This window comes from Lontra canadensis, unplaced genomic scaffold (assembly GCF_010015895.1).
Source record: "Lontra canadensis isolate GAN:19392208 unplaced genomic scaffold, GSC_riverotter_1.0 scaffold223, whole genome shotgun sequence".
In the NCBI taxonomy this organism is placed as follows: domain Eukaryota; kingdom Metazoa; phylum Chordata; class Mammalia; order Carnivora; family Mustelidae; genus Lontra; species Lontra canadensis.
In genome coordinates, this window is record NW_022631217.1 from 420,132 (window position 1) to 443,814 (window position 23,683).

The window sequence follows — 23,683 nt, forward strand, 5'->3', positions numbered from 1 at the left end:
TCCAATTTGACTGGATTTTATTGAACTCAGGGAGGGGTGTTTCTTTTTAACTTAGCGGGACAAGATTTGACAACAGCAGGAACGCGAGGGTTTCTCTGAGCAGCCCGTGCTGACCAGGACAGTGAATCACACACAGGAAAGGGACAGTCATCTTCTTCGGCCCGAGTCTCCGATTTTGCAGAAGCTCTGCTGTCTGGAACACAGACTACAAATAAAGTGCATGGAGAGCCTGTCAGGCAGCCAGGGCCCAGTGCGGGCGGGGGCGGGGGGGGGGGGCGCAGCTCAATAACTACTCAAGGCCAAACCCTACTCAAGGCCAATCCTGTCCGAAGAGCAGGGGCAGGACCACAGTCCAAAGAAGTGCAGCCCCTGCCCAGTCCCTCGGGGGCCGTGCTGACACTTCCCAGGCCCCCGCGGCAGGCTGACTTGGGCTGGGGTGCCCCGCAGGGCAGGCGTTTTGGGCCAGGGCCCCGGGGCTTCCCACTCTCTCTGTGGGGAAGAGGTGTCCCAGGCCCCAGGCAGCGCCAGCTGAGCCCCAAGGCCCCAGCCGGGGAGCGGGTCACCCCGAGGGTGAGACGGGGCCTTGCAAGGGCACATCTGTGGATCCGTCCTAGGGAGGCCCCGCGGGGCTCTCGCACGCTGTCCCCAGACATCTGTGGATGGAGTCGACAGGCCGGCAGGCTCCCAGATGTGGTTCTGGGTGGAGAGGATTGGGGTACAGGAGGTGCCACCGGGACCCGGGACCGCAGAACCCTTGGCACGAGGTGAGAGCCACCACGTCCTGTCTGTGGGAAGCTGCAGGGCACACATGGACGCCTGGTCCCCGGGGTGAGGTGGGCAGAGCTCTTCACTCAGGACCCGTCCTCTAGAGCGGCGACTAAGGAGGGCGGGAGGGTGACACAGGGCCACTCTGTCCCTGGGGCTGGACAGGCTGCTTGGGTTTTCAGTCCCAGGAATTTGGAGCCTGGGGGCCAAGAGCAACCGGGGACAGAGTGGCTAGGGGACCGGGGTCTTTCCTGGCCCCCTCGGGGTCGTGCCTGGCCATCCTGGTGGGCCAAGGAGCCGCACATCTGGGGCCTCAGGGCCAATCCAAGCCCCTCCAGAGGTCGTTCTCCGGCAGGATCCCGGACTGGGGGGTGACGAGCCTGGGGACCCATCCCAGGTTTATCCCTTCACCCTCCTGGTTCCAGCCTGTGCCCAGGGGCCCCGCCACCACCCCAGCCCCACCCCGCCACCCAAACCGAGAGGCCCGTGCCACTCAGCTGCCAAGGAGCTCTTGGTCCAGCCTGGGGTGGGGGGCAGGCGAGGCCCGGCTTTGTGGGTAAAGCCCTCCGCTCTGCGAGGCATTCTAGGACTCTCTCCTGTGTCCATCTCAGCTCTGACGGTCTTCCCTGTGGCCTCCCACACCACCCCAAGAAGAGCCAGTTCCCCACATTCCCTACCCTGGACCTCGTTCTCTCCCCCTAGGTCCCCCGGGGGGCCTTGAGCACCCCCCCCACAGAGCCAGGTTTTCTCAAAGACGGGGCGCAGATTCAGCCCCACTCCTTCGTATCTGTAGGACAAGGACACATCTCTCCCAGTCCCAGAGCCAGCTCTTCCAATCATCAGGTGGGGAGCACAGAACGCCCTCAAAGTGTCGCTAGGAGATGCAGTGCTGAGGTGACAGGGTCACGTCCTTCCCCATGCCAGAACGGGACCACCGGCTACCCCAGCACCCGGTGCCTCTGCCTGGAAGGTCCTTCCTCTCCTCCCGGGCTAGGCCCTTTGCCCAGCAGCTCCCCAGGCAGCACTGGGCCCAGGGGCCGCCCCTGGGCAGGGATTGCAGTCTCTCCACAAGGCCACGGAAGGGGTGGGTCACCACCTACGAACACTGGTTCCTGAAAGACAGAGAGATGGAGACTCCACAGTGGTCCCACGGAGTGTGGGGCGCCTTTCCCCAAGGGCTGCCTCCTTGCAAGCCGCTGCTCCACCTGCTCTCCGCTCCCCAGCCTGTGAGCTGCCCTGGGATCAAGGAGACCCCCATTTCCCCGGCTCCTCTGGGCACACAGGGACTGCTGGAGGCGGCCTTTGGTGGCACCGGGAGGGCAGACCTAGGGGCCGGAGGGAGGATGGCGGCAGGGATAGGGCAGAGCGGCCTTCCCACTCCTCTGGGTCTCCAAATGGCCAAGTGCCCAGCGCCAGAGGACGCCCCCAGAACGGGAGGGGAGCCCCAGGCACAGAAGGAGCAGGCCCCCAACACAGGGCCAGAGGCAGCTGCCCAGACCCCAGGGGCCTGAGGGTTTACAAGAGGCACCCACCAGGGCTTTGGCCAAGAACACAACCCCCCTCCCTGTCTGGCTCCCCAAGGGGGTGAAGGGCGGCAGCATCTTTTCCTTCTGGAGCCTTCCCCGGCGCCTCCCCCAGCCCATTCCCCTCCATTCCCTGGGGTTCAGGTGGCAGCATCAGGGCCTCTGGGGAGAGCGCGGCGGGGATGGGCTGACGCCCCGAGATGCCCCGGCCGCCGCCGCCGCCCCACCCCCGTCCGGGAATGAGGACCAGAGAGTATAGGGAGCCTGTGGCCTCCCGCCTGGGCAGCTCAGGGGCTGGCTTCCTGGGGACCCGTCCACACTGCCCCCTGCCACCGAGACGTCATGGCAAGCGCCGCCGCCAGCCCGCGGGTCCAGCCTCTGGCCTCCTACCTTGTGGATCGGGGCCAGTCAAGTCCCTGCTGCAGAATTTTTCCTTGCGGCTTCCCCGGCTCTGGCCAAAGTGAGGCAACAGGTCGGCCGCCCTCAAATCGTTTTTTGGTTTGTTTGGTTTTTTCCCCTCGAGCCCGACAGTAAGGGCCCGTTGGCAGAGTTTCTGTGCAATAGGTCACCGGCCACGCCGCGGGCGGGCGGCCGGTCGTGGCCGGGGCCCGGCCGGGTGGCTGGGCGGCCGGGTGGCCAGCGCCCCCCCCGCGGAGGTCTAGGGCCCGGGGGCCCGGGCCGCCCCGCCTCCTGCCCCCGCCGCGTCCCGCCGGCCGTCCTCCATGCCGGCGCCCCTGCCCGGCGCGGCCCGGCGCGCGGGACTCTCCGGCGGGGGCTGCGGCGGCGCCCGCTCACTCGATCCGCACCTGCAGGCGGACGTTGAGCATCACCGAGGCCACCACGTAGAAGTAGGGGAAGTTCATGCGCAGCCGCCAGGCCAGGTCGAAGAAGGTGATCAGCGTGCGCGTGAGCCCCTTGCAGAAGGCGCCGTACGAGCCGCGGGCCGCCGCCGAGCGCGACAGCCGCACCGCCAGGCCCGACAGGGCCGCCGCCGCCGCCGCCGCCGACAGAGCCGCCGACGCCGCCATGGGTCCGGGCCGGCGCAGGCCCCGCCGACCCAGGGGAGAGCGTGCGGCCGGGCAGGTGGACGCGAGGCCTGAGGCGCCCCGCCGGCCACCGGTGCCCTCCCGCCCCGTCCCCGGTCACTCCTTCCCTGGCTGGGTCGGGGATGCAGCCTCCGCCGCTGCCTCCACGCCTCCGCCGCCGCCCCTCCGGAGCAGCCTAGGGCGAGCCCCGCCCCTCGCCGGCCGCCGGGGCAGCCGCCGCCAGCGTAACCACGCCCCTCGTGTGGCCACGCCCCCTCCCGGGCGCCGCCGGCCTGGGACCGCCCACGGGACTGCCCCGCCAGCGAGCCCCGCCTCCTCCTGGGCGCCCAAGGGCCGAGCCCGAGGCCAGGAAGGGGTTGGAAGGTGGTATCCCCAGGGATCGCTTTTGGGGCGTGTCCTTGAGCGGAGCGGTCGCGGGGGGGTGGGAGGGCGAGGGGGGAAGGAGTGTTTGGACCACTACGCTCTTTCGGAGCAGAGGGCCTACTGAGAAGGCCCCCCACCCCGCCTGTTTACTGTATCCACCTTCCCCACTGTCTCCGCACAAAACCCGGCCAGGCAACCCATTGTACCTTTCTTCAATTCGCAGATCACTGCTAATTCAGCGGCACTGAAGAGTTTCAGGAAAGCATGGCCCTTTTTTTTCTTTTTGGTATATTTGCTGGTCATGTATATAATTATCCCATTGTTCTAATTTTACCTGTTAAGGAGGAAAACTTTCCCTCTATACTCTTAAGATTCTATTTGTACACACATCCTAGGTGTTTTTTAAAAAGATTTTATTTATTTATTTGACAGAGGGAGAGAGATCACAAGTAGGCAGAGCAGCAGACAGAGAGAGAGGGAAAGCAGGCTCCCCGATGAGCGGAGAACCCGATATGGGGCTGGATCCTAGGACCCTGAGGTCATGACCCCAGCAGAAGGCAGAGGCTTAACCCGCTGAGCCACCCAGGCGCCCCTACATCCTAGGTTTTGAAAGAAATCAACAACAGGCAGATTAACTGCGGAAAAGATATACACATCTATTAATTTTTGATATTACTTGCATGGAGACATCACAGGGGAAAAAAAAAAGTGAACACTTAGAGAGGCAGTGAGATCTGAAAGCTTATATACCATCTGAATAGGGGAGGGAGAACAGAGATGTTGGCAATTTAGGGGAGACTAAATACCTTTAGGAAACACTAGTGTGTTCTTAGTTAGAATAGATAGGAGATATGATAGTTTGTGACAGAATTTGGATGTGGTGTGGAATTCTCATTTCCCGGCCTGTGGTCAGAATCAGTTTCCCCGGTTGATGAAATTTCTAAGGAGGGGTTTTACGACAATTGAGTTCCTTTTGGAGGATCTATCTTCAGGCCCATAAGGGGATGTTAATCTTAAAATAGTGTTTCCCAGCAAAAATATGTTTATGTGGGAATAGGAGAGAATTACAACGAAGGTCAAGGAAACAAGGGCTTAATGGCAGGGAAATCTGGAGAACAAAAGAAAGGAAGGCTTTTTAAAAAATATTTTATTTATTTATTTGAGAGAGAGTGAGCAAGAGAGCACAGGAGCAGAGTCAGGGGGAGAGGCAGTAGCTGACTCCCCTGCTGAACAGGGATCCGGACTTGGAGCTGTATCCCAAGATCCTGGGATCATGACCTGAGCCGAAGGCAGATGCTTAACTCACCAAGCCACCCAGGTGCCCCAAGAAGGCCCTTTTATAGAGGAAAGGGGGAGACTGGGATTGCTGTTGGAAACAAAAAGTCCGTTAGAGTAAGCTCGGGGTTTCCAGTATAGTAAGTAGCTTTTCATCGCCTTGAGTTATATGACTGCCTCCCATTGGCTGGGCTGTTGGGGGAGAGGGAAGGGAAGACACCTTTATTTTCCCGCTGGGATAGTAATAGCTAATGCAGTCTTATTTGCAAGGTATGTCTTTTCTGTTGGCATCTGCAATGCATAAGGAATGGTAGGACCGAAGAGCTCCCCTTTCTGGTCTCCTGACTCTACTTAATTTTTACTTATTTCTTTATTTTTAAGATTTTATTTATGCATTTGAGAGGGAGAGACAGAGCACCAGCAGGGAGAGCAGCAGAGGGAGAGGGAGAAGCAGGCTCTCGGCTGAACAGGGTGTCTAACATGGGGCTCAATCCCAGGACCCCAGGATCATGACTCAAGCCTAAGGTGGAGACCCAGCCACCTGAGCCACTCAGGCGCCCTTCCTGACTCCACTTCAGATGAGGTTATTAATTTTCACAGGGGTTTCAGAGAAAGCTTCTCCCTGTGTTTGTTGTTTTTCGAGTGCTTTTTTAGCTCGAAATAATATACCAAAGTGGCATATTTTGGCGTGGCATATCCTGAATTCCTTCAAACCACATAGTCATTTCTAAGGACTCCTCTTAACCCATTGTTGGCCCTGGACACTGTAAGGAGTCTTCTCATGTTTTTGTCGGCCTTTGTTCATAGCATTTCTTGCTGTTGTGCTTAGAAGCACTTCTGTGGTTTCATCTAATCTTTATTCTAAGCCAAATCCAGCTCAAGCTTGATCATTCTTTTAAAGATTTTATTTATTTGACAGAGAAAGAGAGAGCACAAGCAGAAGGAGCAGCAGGCAGAAGGAGAGGGAGAAGCAGGCTCCCCACTGAGCTGGGAGCCCAGTGCGATGCAGGGCTCATTCCCAGGACCCTGGGATCATGACCCGAGTCGAAGGCAGACACTTAACACACTGAGCCACCCAGGCACCCCAAGCTTGATCATTTTTAAGACCATTTAATAAATTGTGGAAATACGCAGGCTTGCTTATACATACAACTTTTAAAAAAGCTGTCTGCAAGAAATAGATTCCTTTAACAGGGAGAGCTGGCTTGAGTATTTAGACTCTGAAAATGCACTTGAACATCTCGGGGGGCTCTCCAGAACTGTTTAAGGAACTCAGCAAAGTCATATATACTGATCTGGCAATTCCTTCCTACTTGCTCAAGGGGAAAAAGGCAAACCGGAAGCATCAAAGAAACAGAAGGAGGTGGTGACGAGCAGAACTAATCAGTGGTTCACTTTACCACCTGAACACAAATTCCATCTCTGAGCATACATCCTTCTGAAATGAAGCGGAAATAAAGCCATTCTCAGATGAAGGAAAATTAAGAGAAATTTTGACCAGTAGACATACCGTGAAAGAATGGCTAAGAGGGGGTGCCTGGGTGGCTCAGTCAGTTGAGCAACCAACTCTTGTTTTGGCTCAGGTCAGAGTCTCGGGGTCAAGAGACCAAGAGCTGCATATCAGGCTCTACGCTCATCAGCTAGAGATTCTCTGGCCCCTGACGCTCCCCCGCTGTGGGTGCACACTCTCTCAAAATAAATAAATAAATCTTAAAAAAAATAACAGCTGGGGCGCCTGTGAAGCTCATTGGGTAAGCCTCTGCCTTCAGCTCAGGTCATGATCTCAGGTCCTGGGATCTGAGCCCACATCGGGCTCTCTGCTCAAAAGGGAGCCTGCTTCCCGCCCCCCTGCCCTGCCTGCCTCTCTGCCTACTTGTGATCTCTCTCTCTGTGTCAAATAAGTAAATAAAAATATAACAGCTAAGAGGTTTCCTAAACAGAACGGAAGTGATCACCCAAGGAGGATGGCACTAATTTAGGAAGGAAAAAGAGTAATTGGAATGCATAAAAATAGGAGAAAATATAATAAACCATCTTCCTCTTGAGTTTTTATAATTATTTTGATGGTTGAAGCAAAAATTATGTTATCTGATGTGGAGGAAATACTTGACATTTATATTTAAAAGTGTAAAGATTGGGGTGAGTGGGTGGCTCAGTGAGTTAAGCAATGGGCTCTGGTTTGGGCTCAGGTCATGAGACCTGGCCCTGCATTGGGCTCTGCCCTCGGCATGGAGCCTGCTTAGGATCACTCTCTGCCATTCCCCTATGAGCGCCCTTTCAAATAAGCAAATAAATAAAATATTTTTAAAATGTGCACAGGGTTTATTTTTTTATTTTTTTATTTTTATTTTTTTAAGAGATTTTATTTATTTATTTGACAGAGAGAGAGAGAGAGAGATCACAAGTAGGTGGAGAGGCAGGCAGAGAGAGAAGGGGAAGCACCCTCCCTGTTGAGCAGAGAGCCCGATGCGGGGCTCCATCCCAGGACCCTGAGATCATGACCTGAGCCGTAGTCAGAGGCTTAACCCACTGAGCCACCCAGGCGCCCCTATTTTTTATTTTTTATTTTTTTAGATTTTATTTAACAGACAGAGATCACAAGTAGGCAGAGAGGCAGGCAGAGAGAGAGAGGGGTAAGCAGGCTCCCCACTGAGCAGAGAGCCCAATGCGGGGCTCAATCCCATGACCCTGGGACCATGACCTGAGCTGAAGGCAGAGGCTTTAACCCACTGAGCCACCCAGGCACCCCTGTGCACAGGTTTTTTTAAAAAGTGAAAAGATTCAATAGACCTAAATGAAAGCAAGATTTCTACACTTCACTGGAAGTGGTTTAAATTGTCAGTGTCGGTGAGCTATGATCAGATATTATGTGTAAAACATACCATTTTCTTACTGCTGCTTTTTACTTTATTTTCTCCCTCTCATTCTTGGGAAAATAACACTCTTATCGAATCTATTGTAAAAACGGGAAAGCTTTCAAACTGCTGGATCTGTTCATGGTGTAAGAGATCCCTTGGTCTTACCCATCACCAATGTGTCCTTAGTCCCAAATGTCACTTCCAATTATACCCACAGACTTATGGATGTTACCTATCAAGTTACACTATCATGGCCCACTGTCCCCATACCTTGTCTCCATCTTTCTTTAGCCATAACTGTCCTGGTTCAGTTAAATCCCTCCATCTTTGCCAATTGTATAATCTTCGCCATGTCATGCATGCCCTTTTCCTTATCTAAGTGTGTCCTGTATCCCTGCACCCAGAGGAAATACAAATTAGCTAGTTCCTCTTTGCAGGATTTTTAGAAAGGACTCTTTGAGGATGGGATGGCCTTTCATAGGACGTCATCCCAACTCCTCTGATTCCCAGCTTGAAAGTGTCAATCAGGAAATTCTGACTCATGGATCTATCAATAACCAGACCCCAGACCCCAGCTAGAGTACTCTGAGCTCTGCCTGGTTTCATTTTTGTCTGGCTGTGGATGGCATACCCCATGGACATATAACTAGATAGTTGGGAACTGGAGGTCAATGTTTATTGGGTTGGTTAGCCATCCCTGTCCACATCCATAATAAAGCAGAAGCTTCCCATTGGCCCATCCCATTAAACCTCCACTCCACAGGCTGGGGCTCTAGGTTTAGAACAATTGCTCAATCTGGATTTGTCAAGGTGATTTAATTCTGCTTTATTTTTAAGCTTTGTATATGAGACTGATAAACCTCTGTAGAAACAACATGCCTAACAGGGTGATGCTAGCCCAACATTTTGAGACAATCTCCAATGCCTAGAAACCTGATAAGATACACACTTTAGTTTATTATTTTTTTAAGATTTTATTTATTTATGTGAGAGAGAGACAGAGATAGCAACAGAAAGCACAAACCAGGGAGGAGAGGGAGAAGTAGGCTTGCAGGCTTCCAGCTGAGCAGGGAGCCCTACGTGGGGCTTGATCCCAGGACCCCAAGATCATGACCTTAATCTAAAGGCAGCCACCTAACCAACTGAACCACCCAGGCTCCCCAAAATAAACACTTTAGACATGAATGCCTGAGAGCTCTCCCTCCTGCCCTTCCTTGTTACTAAGTGTGATCTCAATGGTTGCCCTCTGATGTTAGATATGGCAACGAGGGAAGGTCCTCCCTGTTACTGAGGGACAAAACCACTAAATGTGGCAAACCTGACTCTTGATCAGTGATGCTTTTGAGGGAAGATCTTGATCAAAGGGGAAATATAAAAATGAATAAAGGCAACCTCATTTAAGAAGAAGTGGGGAAGCCCTAAATGGGAGCCCTCACTCACTACCACTTCTCAGCAACATTTTCAGCCCCCAACAGGCGGGAGCCTGCTTTACTATGGCAGCAGGAGGAGGAAAGATTTCCTCCGGGCTCAGCAACAGCCCCACCAATGAGAAACTGCCACCTTTCAGCCAACCAGAAGCCATCACAACCTTGGATTCTCACTCTCCCCTAATGAGTTTCTTTCAAAACCACCCATCCCAACTTCCTCTCCTCTATCAAAGAAAGCTTTTTGTTGTACTCTGTACTGGCTTAAAGTTCACCGTGGTTCGTGTACCCACCCTGAATTGCAACTGGTCTGCTGTTCCCAAATAAACTCATTTTGCTGTTACAATATTTATTTTTTTTTTCAACTAACATTCTTAATGTAATGTCTGCCTGGTCCCCCAAAGAAAAGACTAGTGATGCGACCCAAACTCCCTGCCTCATGCTCCATCACCCGGCCCTCCTGACTCAGCCATCCTCATCTTCATATTGTACTTAAAAGTGGCTGTCAGCCCCATAGTGAGTGTTTTGGCACCGTTGGCTCCCTTCCAAGGAGAGCAAGACACAGCCTATGGCTTGAGACCCATGCAGATGGCAAGTTCGGCTTTTCCACCATATCTGTGGTATCACTGAACACTGAACTGAAAGCCTTTGCTTAGAGCGGACCACTGACCTCCCCGTGGAATGCGTGCAGGGGTGAGGAGGTAGGGCTGATGGGGGCTGGTGGTGCAGGGGGCTTAGAGGCCAAGGAAGAGAAAAGCATTCATGCAGCGATGAATGGGGGCCCCACACCCGGGAGCCAGAGCCTGGGGGCCTGCCTCCAACTTTGGGGTAAGTTGCCTGGCCACCTTCCAAGACAGGCATCAGGCCTTCCCCGCAGCAGCGCACAGAGACCCTCTATTCTAAGAGGTGCAAAATAGGTCGCATTGGAAGTGATTCCCGGTGGGCCACCACATTTCCGCCCTCGCCTGTGGTGGGAGGAGCCACGAAGTCCCGCCCATCGGCTCACAGCCTCTGGGTGGCTTCCACTGAGCACACTACGCCCCCATTGGCTGGGTGGTGGGCACGCGGCAGGTTGAGGCCCTCGGGTTTCTGCCCACAGCAAGGTTCGTGTAGACCCTCCGCTAGACGTACGGTGGTGTGGAGGGCTGGGCACGGTGTCTGACCAGCCGCTGCGATCAGAGAGCGACCGGGTGGCAGAGACTTCCACGGAAGCGAGCTTGGCGCTGTGTCTGAGGGGTCTGGGCTGCCCTGACGAAGCGACCATGCTTCGGTTTATTTCCAGAGTTCTTGCCTTCTTCCGGAGGAGGGTGGACTCGTCGGAGGCCGAGAGGGAGCAGCATATGAGGCTCTTGGAAGGTATTCATTTTCGTCTTCTCCCTCTCAGAGGCCTGCACCTAAGGGTGCTCCCCTCCCCTGATTCAGAGCCTCAGGCGCTCAGAAGGGGGCTGCATGGGCGTGGCAGCGCCTCCTTGTGGGAAGAGGCATCCCCGAGTTCCTGAGCATACCCAGAACCCTCCTGTCCAAAGTGATCGATGGTGGTGTAGACAGAGAAGGCCCCTGGGGAGCCGTGCCCCACCCTTGCACTTCCCCCCGTGCCTTTGGAACTTAACCTTGTGCATATGTCATGTAAGGTACAACCGATTCCTTTTCATATTTCCACTAGCAGTGGATCACCCAGATTAGAGGGTGCATTCAATTTCGTTTCTTAAACACACATGTATTTGAAGCCAAGTGGTCAAATTCTAGGTCAGTCGCTGGAAGCATGCCTGGGGCCACATGGAAGTGGCTGCCCTTTATATCCTGAAATCCTGCCCCAGAGTCGGGGACTGAGGGGGTGGTGACTCAGGGGACACCAGGGCAGGCATTGCTGTATCGGGGGCACCCGTGAACACCAATAATTTCGCCAGGGTTGGCGGCAGTCCTGCCCTGAAGCATGAATCCGATGATCCGAGCCCGTGTCTCTGCCAAGCACCAGACTCAGGGCCGTCTGACCATTACTGTCACATGGCCCTCGGAAAACCCTGCAGGGAAGTGGGAGCATCCTCACGTCCCGGTTACAGCGGGAGGCAGGGGACGCATGCCCAGGGGAGAGCGGGCACCGAGCTGGAGTCACCCAGACCCCGAGGCCCAGCAGCCATTTCTTCCTGTGGCTCCAATCGCCCGCCCCCGCCTCCTTCCGCAGGATGAGCACGGCAGGCTCAGGAGGGTCCCGTCTGTGGTCGGCGTCATCCCTCCCCCCCCCCAGCAGTGCCCGGTCCTGCCAGGTGCCTGAATCTGCCAGCAGCTCCTCTCCCCCGGGAAGCTCTCGCCACTGCATCCGTCAGCCACACTTATTTTAAAGATTTTATTCATTTAACAGAGAGAGAGGGAGAGGGAGAAGCAGGCTCCCCGCCGAGCAGGGAGCCCGGCACGGGGCTCGATCCCAGGACTCCAGGATCACGACCCCCAGCAGAAGGCAGATGCCCAACCTGCTGAGCCGCTCGGGCGCCCGTTTGCCGTATTTTTGCACATGGGGCAATACAGAAGAGTTTCTGACATACTTTCTTGAGCCTAAGGGGCAGTTGTCAGTCACTCTTGGCCCTTTCACTTTTCTTGTGTTTTATGACTTGACTTGACGAATTTGACCCATTTTAAAAGAGGTTTCAGGGGGCGCCTGGGTGGCTCAGTCGGTTAAGCGGCTGACGTCAGCTCAGATCGTGAGGTCGGGGTTCTGGAATCGAGCCCCGACTCGGGCTCCCTGCTCACAGAGTCTGCTTCTCCCTCTGCCTCTGCCCTTGTCCCTCATCCGTGGGCACAGTCTGTCTCAAATAAATAAAATATTTAAATAAAAGTTCTCAGATTTTTCTTTTTGGCTTCTTGAAACCATAATCAATTTATAATCAGTGTTTCTCCCAGCCTCCTTGTCTGTTTCTCCCAGTCTCATTTTTGGGCAGGCACCGAAGCTTTGTGGTTCGTTGTGGGCTCTGCAGACTTACTCTCTAGGTTCAGATCCCAAATTATGGCTTGCTAGCTGTGTTCAAGGAAAAAAAAAAATAAACCTGAGTGTTTTGGATGTGCATTTGAGCTAGATTTAAACCCTCAGATCTCTTTATGTGCTTTTGTCTGGTGAGATGTTTGCATAATCTCCCCCTGCTTCTGCTGCTCTTGTCGATAAGGATAAAATTCAGTAACAATAATGGCTGTTTAAAGACTCTCTAGATGCAGAAACCATGACAACAACTAACATGTAAGCTCTAACCAGAGGGAGGGATTCACCGTTTTAAGCTGTTGACACAGATGTGTCAGTTCCTAATTAAAACAACCCTTTCCCCCTCCACTTTACTGAGACATAATTATGTAGAACACTGTAAGTTTAAGGTGCGGGTGATGACTTGTTATTTGTATGTATTGTGAAATGATTGCACAGTAAGGTTCATTAAGCCGTCCGTCACCTTATGTAATTATCACGTGTGTGTGCGCAATGAGAACATTTAAGATGTGCTCTCCTAGGCAGACATTAGTAATGCCCTGGTTTTACAGATGAAAACAAATTCTGGGAGGTTAGGAAATGTGCCCAGGGTTACACAGATGGTAAAGGGAAGAGCTGTGTTCATGCCCAGGCAGGCAGGTTCCAGACTCTGCCTTCTCCAGCAGAGCTCCTCTACTGAGGGCATTGGGCCGCTGTGCCATACAGAGAAATGGTGGCACCAACCTTTCAACGTCAGTGTTCTGCCTCCCAAACACTTAATCACTATGTTCCTCTGTCACAGTCTTCTGTATCTCAAGCTACATCTAATTTCTTTCTCAATTTAGATCGTCGTCTACCAGGACTTCCTGTGGTAGGGCTTACTTATGTGTAATTCGCTTTGGACGTTAACTAATGGAATGTTTTGTTTCCCCATCTTTTAGGTGCCACCAGGTTGAAAACTGTGCAAGGAGTTGTGACGAATATTTGTAGTGATTATGGTTTGATTGATGAATTGATCTACTTCAGTAGTGATGTTGTGACTGGCGATGTCCCTCTGAAGGTTGGACAAGAAGTCACTGCCATTGTGGGAAAAGATAAAACATATGGATTGAAAGCAATCAAAGTAAGATTAGTATGAGTTTGGGGACCGGCTTTATCCCTGGGGGACTTTCAGCCTTGCTTCTGGTTATTGGGCCTCTCTAGATGACCTGGTCTGGTGAGTAGACACTGGGATTTGAAGTCTACTTCACTGCCTTGTGTGGGATACTTGGTCTTAGCTTTGTAGTGGTTTCTGCTTACAAAAGTTTAAATTGTATATCTATTCTTCAGCATTTAAAAATGTGGTTAGCGATAATAATTTACTAGAGTCTATATTATTCTATTTAAAAAGATTTTATTTATTTATTTGACACAGAGAGCGAGATCACAAGTAGGCATAGCGGCAGGCAGAGAGAGAGGGGAAAGCAGGCTCCCTGCTGATGAGCAGAGAGCCCAATGTGGGCTCAGATCCCAGGACCTGAGATCATGACCCAAGCCAAAAGCAGAGGCTTAACTCACTGAGCCACCCAGGTGCCCCTAGAGTCTATATTATTCTGCAACTTCTTTTTTTCAGCCTTGTAAAGGATTGTTGATTTTGTTGAACTGTAATTGCTAGGTGAACAGACATGCATTTTATCCAATTTTTTTTAAAGATTTTATTTATGTACTTGAGAGAAAGTGTGAGAGAGAGCATGAGAGGGGAGAGGGTCAGAGGGAGAAGCAGACTCCCTGCTGAGCAGGGAGCCCGATGTGGGACTCGATCCTGGAACTCCAGGATCACGACCTAAGCTGAAGGTAGTTGCTTAACCAACTGAGCTTCCCCGGTGCCCTAACCAGTTTTTTTAAACGTTTTATTTATTTATTTGAGAGAGAGACGGGGACAGAAAATGGGGGGGGGTGCGGAGAGGGAGAGGGAGAAGCAGGTTCCCCACTGAGCAAGGAGCCCAAGGGGGGGTCGATGTGGGGCTCAATCCCAGGACTGTGAGATCGTGACCTGAGCCAAAGGCAGATGCTTAACCCACTGAGCCACTCATTTTAACCACTTTTTAAAAAGAGCAGTATTGTGCTCGCTTCGGCAGCACATATACTAAAATTGGAACGATACAGAAAAGATTAGCATGGCCCCTGCACAAGGATGACACGCAAATTCGTGAAGCGTTCCATATTTTTTAAAAATAAAATCTAAAAATTAAAAAAAGAGCAGTATTGAGGTACAACACACTTACCATAAGATTCTCTACTTTTTAAAAATTTATTTTTATTTATTTATTTATTTATTTAATAAACATATACTGTATTACTAGCCCCAGGTGTACAGGTCTGTGAATCGCCAGGTTTACACACTTCACAGCACTCACCATAGCACACCCCCCCAATGTCCATAACCCCACCCCCCCTCCCTACCCCCCTGCCCTCAGCTACCCTCAGTTTGTTTTGTGAGATTAAGAGTCTCTTATAGTTTGTCTCCCTCCAGATCCCATCTTGTTTCATTTATTCTTTTTCTACCCTCCAAATCCCCCGATTCTCCACTTGTTTTAAGTAGGATCCCCATGGGGCTTGAACACAACCCTGGTATCAAGACCTAAGCTGAGACCAAGAGTGACATGCTTAACCCCCTGAGCCACCCAGGGGCCCCAAGATTCTCATTTTTTAAAGGCATAGTTCCTGGATGTTTTTAGTAAATGCAGTTGCATTTAGTCATGCAACTGTCACCTCAGTGAAGATATTTACCATGTTTTAAAGATTTTATTTATTTATTTGACAGAGAGAGAGAGAGACAGCGACAGAGGGAACACAGGCAGGGGGAGTGGGAGAGGGAGAAGCAGGCTTCCCCCTGAGCTAGGAGCCTGATGCGGGGCTCCATCCCAGAACCCCAGGATCATACCCTGAGGCGAAGGAAGATGCTTAATCACTGAGTCACCCAGGTGCTCTGATATTTACCATTTTAATAGATATCATCATCAAATTATGCTTCAGCTTTATTTTACCAATTAGCACTGTCAACAGCCGGCTGTGGAAAATTCCTGTGCCAATATTAAGAAGGATGGAAATATTTCAATCTTTGAAATATTTGCCAATCTTGAAAAAAAAAACAGTCTCACAATTTTATTTTGCATTTCTGTAAGTGTTGGGGAGAGTACAGCAACGTTTCTCTTCTGAGAGCCATTTCCACAGTAGGAGCATTAGAGCTGTTTATGTTATGGGAATGAGAGTTTTGTTGGGAAATTTCTCATATGAGCTTTTTTAAATTTTTATTTTTTAACTCAAGCAGGGGGAGTGGGAGAGGGAGAAGCAGGCTTCCCACTAAGCAGGGACAACCCCCCCCCCCCCCGCCAACATGAGCTTAATCCCAGGACCCTGGGATCGTGACCAGAGCCAAAGACAGATGCTTAACCAGCTGAGCCACTCAGGCACCCCTCATATGAATGTTTTGCCAGTATTTCCTCCAAGGCTGTCTTTTGACTTTGTGCAGTTTAATTTTTTTTTAAGATTTTATTTATTTATTTGACAGAGAGCGATCACAAGTAGGCAGAGAGTCAGGGAGAGAGAGAGAGGAGGAAGCAGGCTCCCCGCTGAGCAGAGAGCCGGATATGGGGCTCCATCCCAGGACTCTGGGGTCATGACCTGAGCCGAAGGCAGAGGCTTTAACCCACTGAGCCACCCAGGTGCCCGTGCAGCTTAATTTTTATATACTGGAATGCGCCCATCTTGTGCAGGTGAGCGGAACTTGCCATTTTCTGAGTTGTAGAAGATGGGGGGGAGTGCAGTTTTTTTTCTGGGAAGTTCAGAATATATTAAGTTTTGTCCATGTTGGGCTTGAGATACTGACGGGACACTATGTCTGTAACTTGGTGTATTCAGCTCAAGGACAGGAAACAGGAAGGGAGTGTTAACAGAGGAGGCTGAGATGGAGCCTCTCCAGGAGAGGGGGGTCACATCGAAGCCAGGCAAGGTTTTCCAGTTGGATCAAATGCTAAGAGGTTGAGTGATGGGAGCGGAGAAAATGGACTGTTGGATTTGGCAACCTTGCTGGTGATTTTAAGAGCAGTTTCAGAGGCATATTGGGGATATAAGGCCTGATAGGAGAGCAGTGAGGAGCTGATGGGAGATGGGGAGGTGAGTATAGATGAATGTTTAAATGTCTTTTGCTGGGAGGAGGAGCAAAGAAATGAGACTGAAGGAGAAATAGGATCAAGGGAGGTTTTTTTTTTTAAAAGAAGGACTAAGAGTACCCTTATGATGAGCAGTGAGTAATGTATGGAATTGTATCACTGTATTGTATGCCTGCAGCTCATAAAACAGTGTAGATCACCTGTACTAGAATTAAGAAAATAAAAATAAAACAAAAACAATGAAGACAGCTACAAAACATTCCTGATGGCAATAGAAAGAGAACTGATTGAATGGAAAACCAGACTGCTTCTGGATGAAAAGGATATTTAAAAACTTCGGTTTTTGAGTTGATTATAAGTTTAAGGTAAACGCGATAAAATTAACAAAGATACTTACCAGAAAGAAAGAGGAAGGTCTAGAGAATGTTTGTATATGGATTCATTAGAAAGAGAAAAATTGGGGCGCCTGGGTGGTCTTTAAGCGTCTGCCTATGGCTCAGGTCATGATTCCAGGGTCCTAGGATCGAGCCCCACATTGGGCTCCCTGCTCAGCGGGATGCCTGCTTCTCCCTCTCCCACTCCCCCTGCTTGTGTTCCCTCTCTCGCTCTGTCTCTTTCTGTCAAATAAATAAGTAAAATTAAAAAAAAAAAAAGAGGAGGGGCGCCTGGGTGGCTCAGTGGTTGAAACCTCTGCCTTCGGCTCGGGTCGTGATCCCAGGGTCCTGGGATCAAACCCCGCATCGGGCTCTCTGCTCAGTGCAGAGCCTGCTTCTCTCTCTCTCTCTCTGCCTGCTTCTCTGCCTACTTGTGTTCTCTGTCTGTCAAATAAATAAATAAAATCTTTAAAAAAAAATAAAATAAATAAATAAAATCTTTAAAAAAATAAATAAAAATAAAAAAAAAGAAGAGGAAAATCTGTTCATATAGAGGGAAGACACAGAGACAAGACAGAGTGGTACCATGTGCCCAGCTGGGGGGTTGGTCTTGGGTAAGGCGCTTGGGTGTCCCTCCACTGTTGTATGAGGGAAGGCAGAGAAATCCAGGATAGATGCCAGGAAGTTGATACCGGAGGCCTTGTCCAGTGGCCTTTATTTGCTCAGAGAAAATATCTGTGTTCACTGTTTCTGCATTAATGAACATAAACTATTTGTAATTTAAAAAATAACCTACCAGTGTTCTAGTTGTGGGGTGTGGACAGCTAGGTTCAGATTGTGAGAAGGCATGTTTACTCCGTGTGGTGGTTAGTAGAGAGTCAGGAACAGAGAGGACAGGGTCTTCGAGGTCATCCATTTGGATATTGACAGAAGTGGTGGTGGGGCTGTAGTTGGGAGCCTGGTGCTTAATTCCTTGCTGAAAATGAATGAGGGGGAACTGACCATGAGATTGGCCTTGGCAGCTGGAAATGCCTAGACAGAGAAATGGAAATAGGCCGTGACTTAGGCTATTAAAAACAAAAACAAAAGCCCCATAAGAATGAATTGACACCTCCATGGATCAAGTTTCCATTAGAAACTTCATGAGGGCACCTGGATGGCTCAGTGGGTTAAAGCCTCTGCCTTTGGCTCAGGTCATGATCCCAGGGTCCTAGGATCGAGCCCTGCATCAGGGTCTCTGCTCAGCTGGGAGTCTGTTTCTCCCTCTACCTCTCTCTAACAAATAAATAAATAAAATCTTAAAAAAAATAAAATAATGTTTCAACAGTCTATCGACATATTTGCAGTCATTTGGTAATAAATCAATAATACATATAATACTAAATTTTCCCTTAAAATAGTGCATAGGGTGCCGCCTGGGTGGCTCAGTCGTTAAGTGCCTGCCTTCGGCTCAGGTCACAATTCCTGGATCCTGGGCTCGAGGTTCACATCGGGCTCTCTGCTTGGCGAAGCCTGCTTCTCCTCCCACTCCCTCTGCTTGTGTTCCCTCTCTCACTGTGTCTCTCTCTGTCAAATAAATCAATAAAATCTTTTTTAAAAAAGTGCATAGATGGGGTGGTTCAGTGGGTTGAAGCCTCTGCCTTGGGCTCAGGTCATGATCCCAGGGTCCTGGGATCGAGCCCTGCATCAGGCTCTCTGCTTAGCAGGGAGCCTGCTTCCTCCTCTCTCTCTGCCTACTTGTGATCTCTGTCAAATAAATAAAATCTTAAAAAAAAGTGCATAGATATTTATGCATAGTACAGACATCTGGAGCAGGGTCAGTACCAGAATGGGGTCAGTGTTTATCTTTAGGTAGGTAGTAGATTTTGTGAATTATGTGTAGTTTTTTGCTTCTTTCTCTGTCTCATGTATTTCTATAATGAATATGTATTATTTGCACAGTTAGAAAAGCAACGGGATGCCTGGGTGGCTCAGTCACTTAAGAGGACAACTCTTGATTTCGGCTCGGGTCATGATCTCAGGGTGGTGGGGTCCCAGCCCGGCATGAGGCTCCGCTTCAGGCTCCACGTGGGGCTCTGTGCTCAGGGAGGGGCCTGTTTGAGAGTCTCTCTCTCCCTCTCCCTCTGCCTCCCGTCCCCACCACGTATACACACACGCGCTCTCTCTCTCAAAAAAAAAAAAAGAAGAAAAACAAAATACAAAATGAAGGCACTGTACTTCCAGTAATAAAGGTTTTGAATGCCTCCCTATTGTAGATAAATTAAGTCTTTGTCGTTTTAGAGCTTCTCCCTTCCCCTGTTATTTTCCCAACTGTATATTTCATGTTTTGCCTTCTGGGTGCACTGATCTGGAATCTTAGTTTTCTTCCTTGTTCCTCTAACTTGGAATGTGTTGTGTCTCTCCCCCTGCCATCTTCCTATCCCTGTCCTTAACCCTGCCTCCATTTGCCAGGTAAAAATCATTCTCTTCTCTCACAGCCCATGTCAGATCCCACTCTCTCCAAGACTGTGTCCTATGTTCTTTCACCTGAAATTCTCTCCCTACTGGGAATTCCCAGAAGCCTACATTTGCATTTGGTTTTATCATTTGTCATAACTTACACTGGATAACTGATTTTTGTCTTTTATTCCCCTTGAATTGTGACTTGCTGGAAGGCAGGAACAGTGTATCTCCTACCTTTGAATCTAGTACTATCAGTGCATTGAACTTGGTTGGTACACAAAGTATGTTTTCAGACACATTTAAAAACTATATGACAGAACAGGGACGCCTGGGTGGTTCAGTCAGTTAAGCATCAGACTCTGGATTTTGGCTCAGGTCATGATTTCAGGGTCGTGAGATTGAGCCCCACATTGGGCACCATACTGGGTGTGGAGCCTGCTTAAGATTCTCTCTCTCCCTCTGCCTCTGCCCCTCCTCCAGCTCGCTCACTCTCAAAATAAATAAAATCTTAAAAAATATATATGAAAGATAACACTAAGAGTGAACCTTCATTTAAACTATAGACTTTAGGGACGTCTGGGTGGCTCTGGGGGTTAAGCATCTGCCTCAGGCTCAGGTCATGATCTCAGGGTCCTGGGATCAAGCCCCACATCAGGCTCTCTGCTCAGCGGGGAGCCTGCTTCCCCCTCTCTCGCTGCCTGCTGTTCCTCCTGCTTGTGCTCTCTTGTGCTCTCTCTCTCTCTGGCAAATAAATAAATAAAACCTTAAAAAAATAAACTGTGGACTTTAAAGATATGGTATCAGTATCGGTTCATCAATTACACAGATGTACCAGTCCAACAGTGCAAGGTGCTAGTAATAGGGCACACTAAGGACAGAGGGGCAGAATGTATGGGAAATTTCAGCTCAATACTCCTAAACTGCTCTAAAAAATAAAGTAATAAAAGATAAAAAGCTCATTCATTATTTTCATCATCTCATGCCTGTGATAATTTGTCAGGTGAACTCTGTTCACCACTGTTTATTATAATTGTTTCAACCACTTCTGGAACGACAGTGATTTAAGCATGTTTCTGCATTTTCAAACTGCGTTATGTTTGCTGGAATGGTTTCCTTTTCTCACAGGTGGATGCACTCTGTGACAGTTGCCATGGCAGTGGGCCCCGGGACTCCTATGCCAGAGTTTCATTTGGCTGTGTTTCCACTGTCGTGGAAGGCACTAACTACATTGATCACACAACCTACTTCTCTCTAGATGTCGTTTGTAAAGGTACGGTTTACATGGTTCAACATTTAAAATTCGGTTTTGCCTTTTAATTTTATTGACTGGCTTTGGAGATGGTTTCGGGCACCATTTCCGGGGTCAGATTTGGAACATGTCATTTGGCAAGAGGATTTTTGGATTAGAACTACTTCTCTAGTGTCCTCCACTCCAATCAGAGGCTCTTTGGTACTTGAGGTGGGCCTTAGGAATCAAAAATAATGTGCAGCAAGGGAAAGATGACATAATGTTCTTAGAAACTGAGGCTGTCATTTGTTGACATTTCATTTATTGGATGTGGTTGCTAGTTTTGTGTCATTTTTCCATTCATATGGGCACTGAATTTCTAATCTAACTGAAAAATAATACAGGTACACAGGGATATTCTTGTTCTTTTATTTGAATTTTTAAAAGATTTATTTATTTATTTTAGAGAGAGTGCAAGTGGGGGAGAGGGAGAGAGAATCCTGAAGCAGACTCCCTACTGAGTGCGGAGCCCCATGTGCTCATTCCTAGGACCCTGAGATCACAACCTGAGCCAAAACCAAGAGTCAGATGTCCAACCAACTGAACACCCCAGGTGCTGCACAGGGATACTGTTTTTTTAAAAATTATTTCAGGGGCACCTGGGTGGCTCAGCGGGTTAAGCCTCTGCCTTCGGCACAGGTCATGATCTCAGTGTCCTGGGATTGAGCCCTGCATCAGGCTCTCTGCTCAGGAGGAAGCCTGCTTCCCCCTCTCTCTCTGCCTGCCTCTCTGCCTACTTGTGATTTCTGTCTGTCAAATAAATAAATAAAGTCTTTTAAAAAATATTTCAAATGCTTTAAAACCAAGTTTGGAGTTAGCCTTATACTAATATTATATTAGTATAATTATATATATATATACATATATATATATATAACTATATTCTGTTCACTTGCAAACTCTGCCTGCCCCCCTGCCCCGCCCACAGCACCACACATGGAGGGCCCAGGGAGACCAAGGAAAGAGGCAGGCCACTCCTGATTGGTAGGTGGCTGGTGTAGTAAGCAAGGGAACTTACAAACGAAGCTTGTCTGGTGGGGACACAAAAGGAGTAGATCTTTGCACCCATCTGCCAGAATATTAGAAGTTTACATAGATGCCTTAATTGGGTTCAGTCACATATACGGTCCAGATGGTCTCTGCCACACCTTACTCTCTACAGGCTTTGACTTCCACCTGCGGGAGTTGGGGGTCAGAACATACATTCCCAGGACAGGGCAGGGGGTTAGGAGCCCCCAAGCTCCCAGGCTCCTCTTCCTGGGTCAGCTGGTGGTCACATCCTCTTGATGACCTCCTCTAGCACTTCCCGTGTGTGTGTGTGTGTGTGTGTGTGTGTGTGTGTGTGTACTATTGTTGAATTCTCTTTGTAATCATCAGGTCTAACTGTGTTGTTTCATGCCTAAAGCGATTATTTCTTAATTTGTTTATGCTAGTTGAGTTTAACTCAGCTCATGATATAGTGCTTGGTAGTGGCAAGACAAGACAAGTAAGACTTTATTAAACCCTGTGTGTAAAGGGTTCATAGTCTAATTGGGAGAGATGGACGTGTAGGCACATTTTTTTAAAAAGATTATATTTATTTATTTATTTAAAGATTTGATTTATTTATTTATCAGAGAGCGAGAAAGAGCCAAGCATAGGGAGCAGCAGGCAGAGAGAGAAGCAGGCTCCCTGCCAAGCAAGGAGCCTGATGTAAGGGGCTCCTGGGTGGCTCAGTGGGTTAAGCCTCTGCCTTTGGCTCAGAACATGATCTCGGGGTCCTGGGATCAATCCCCGAATCTGGCTTTCTGCTCAGTGGGAGCCTGCTTCACCACCCCCAACCCTGCCTCTCTGCCTTTCTGGCTACTTGTGATCTTTCTCTGTCAAATAAATAAATAAAATCTTTAAAAAAAATAAGATCTTAAAAAAAAGGAGCCTCATGTGGGACTCAATCCCAGGACCCTAGGATCATGACCTGAGCCAAAGGCAGACACTTAGCCAGCTGAGCCACCCGAGTTCCCTAGGACATGTGGGTACATTGAAAGAACATGATGAAAACAACATTATTGAGCAGGGAAGACAGAATGACCACCTGCTGTGGGGAGACTTGGGGAAGGCTGCCTGGGTAAGATGCTTTCCCAGCCAGACTCTATACCTTGCCACCCTCTGCCAGGCTAGCTTTGGAAAGACAAAGAGAAGTAAAACTTTGGTACCTGTTTAAGCCCAACCAGCTGTTGTGTAGCTCGAATACCAAAGGGGGAAGTTGGTTCAGCCATACCAGGCAGCTTTCCACTTCATTTTTCTGGGATTTAAAAGTCAGGACTTGGGGCACCTGGGTGGCTCAGTGGGTAAGGCTCTGCCTTCAGCTCAGGTCATGATCTTGGGGTCCTGGGATTGAGCCCCGTGTTGGGCTCTCTGCTCAGCAGGGAGCCTGCTACCTCCTCTCTCTCTGCCTGCCTCTCTGCCTACTTGTGATCTCTCTCTGTCAAATGAATAAATAAAATCTTAAAAAAAAAGTCAGGACTTGACTGTAGTTGGTAACCGTGGAAGTCCCCAGAGATGATTATTGGTGACAGCTGGGATTTTAAGACACGTTTAGTTAGAAATAGCTCGTTCAAGGAGAAAAGGCCCCTGGGATTGCTAAACTCCGAAGTCAATTTCCCGGTCCGTGTAACCATGCCAACAGGAAGGCGCCACCAACGGTAGCCCTTGCTAGGAGAATTCATCTCAAGATGGGAAACACTTGAAAGTGTTTTTAATGCCAAAGGTAGTGATGAAAGGTGCAGGAAAGAGTGGGAAGGACCGATGGAACCAGGACCCTGAGGCATAAAAGAGAGGCTGGACCCAGAGCACAGGCGAAAGGTTTTACTGCGGCAAAATTAAATTGAGTGAATCAGCATAATAGACCTCTGAAGAGTGGAAAAGAAGAATGTATTAGAAAGGCCTGAGCGCCTAATCAGTCATACTTAGCATTGTCAGAAGAGCTGCTGTTAATCTGATTATGAAACCTAAGGAAAAAGACCAAAGATAAATTCCAATTTAATGTAATGGGAAGGGCTCAGTTGGTTAAGTGACTGACACCCAACTCTTTTTTTTTAAAGATTTTATTTATTTGACAGAGATCACAAGTAGGCAGAGAGGCAGGCAGGGGGAGAGAGGAGGAAGCAGGCTCCTCGCTAAGCAGAGAGCCTGATGCGGGGCTCGATCCCAGGACCCTGGGACCACGACCGGAGTCGAAGGCAGAGGCT

The 23,683-nt window shown here is 49.6% G+C and overlaps 2 protein-coding genes and 1 non-coding gene across 4 annotated transcripts in view; 2 read left to right on the plus strand and 1 right to left on the minus strand.

Annotated features, from left to right (window-relative positions):
* SMIM10L2B (small integral membrane protein 10 like 2B) lies at positions 1-3,536 on the minus strand. 2 transcript variants are annotated; one of them, XM_032849308.1, is made up of 2 exons: positions 3,095-3,536; positions 1-205 (listed from the first exon to the last, which is right to left on the minus strand). In XM_032849308.1, exons 1-2 carry the CDS (start codon positions 3,314-3,316, stop codon positions 47-49), a joined length of 381 nt encoding a protein of 126 aa, XP_032705199.1. In that variant the 5' UTR covers positions 3,317-3,536; the 3' UTR covers positions 1-46. The 2 variants fall into 2 exon arrangements, with proteins under 2 accessions (XP_032705199.1, XP_032705200.1); XM_032849309.1 differs by lacking the exon at positions 1-205 and adding an exon at positions 821-1,877 and having other exon boundaries at positions 2,679-3,536.
* CT55 (cancer/testis antigen 55) overlaps positions 3,315-23,683 on the plus strand; it is a 25,548-nt gene continuing 5,179 nt past the window's right edge. The window contains exons 1-5 of the mRNA XM_032849323.1: positions 3,315-3,700; positions 10,354-10,610; positions 13,143-13,324; positions 17,555-17,586; positions 20,326-20,438. Coding sequence (XP_032705214.1) covers positions 3,315-3,700; positions 10,354-10,610; positions 13,143-13,324; positions 17,555-17,586; positions 20,326-20,438 — 970 coding nt within the window. The remainder of the gene's footprint in view (positions 3,701-10,353; positions 10,611-13,142; positions 13,325-17,554; positions 17,587-20,325; positions 20,439-23,683) is intronic.
* On the plus strand, positions 14,303-14,409 carry LOC116862170. The gene has a single exon (XR_004381602.1). It is a non-coding gene; the product is annotated as a U6 spliceosomal RNA (small nuclear RNA).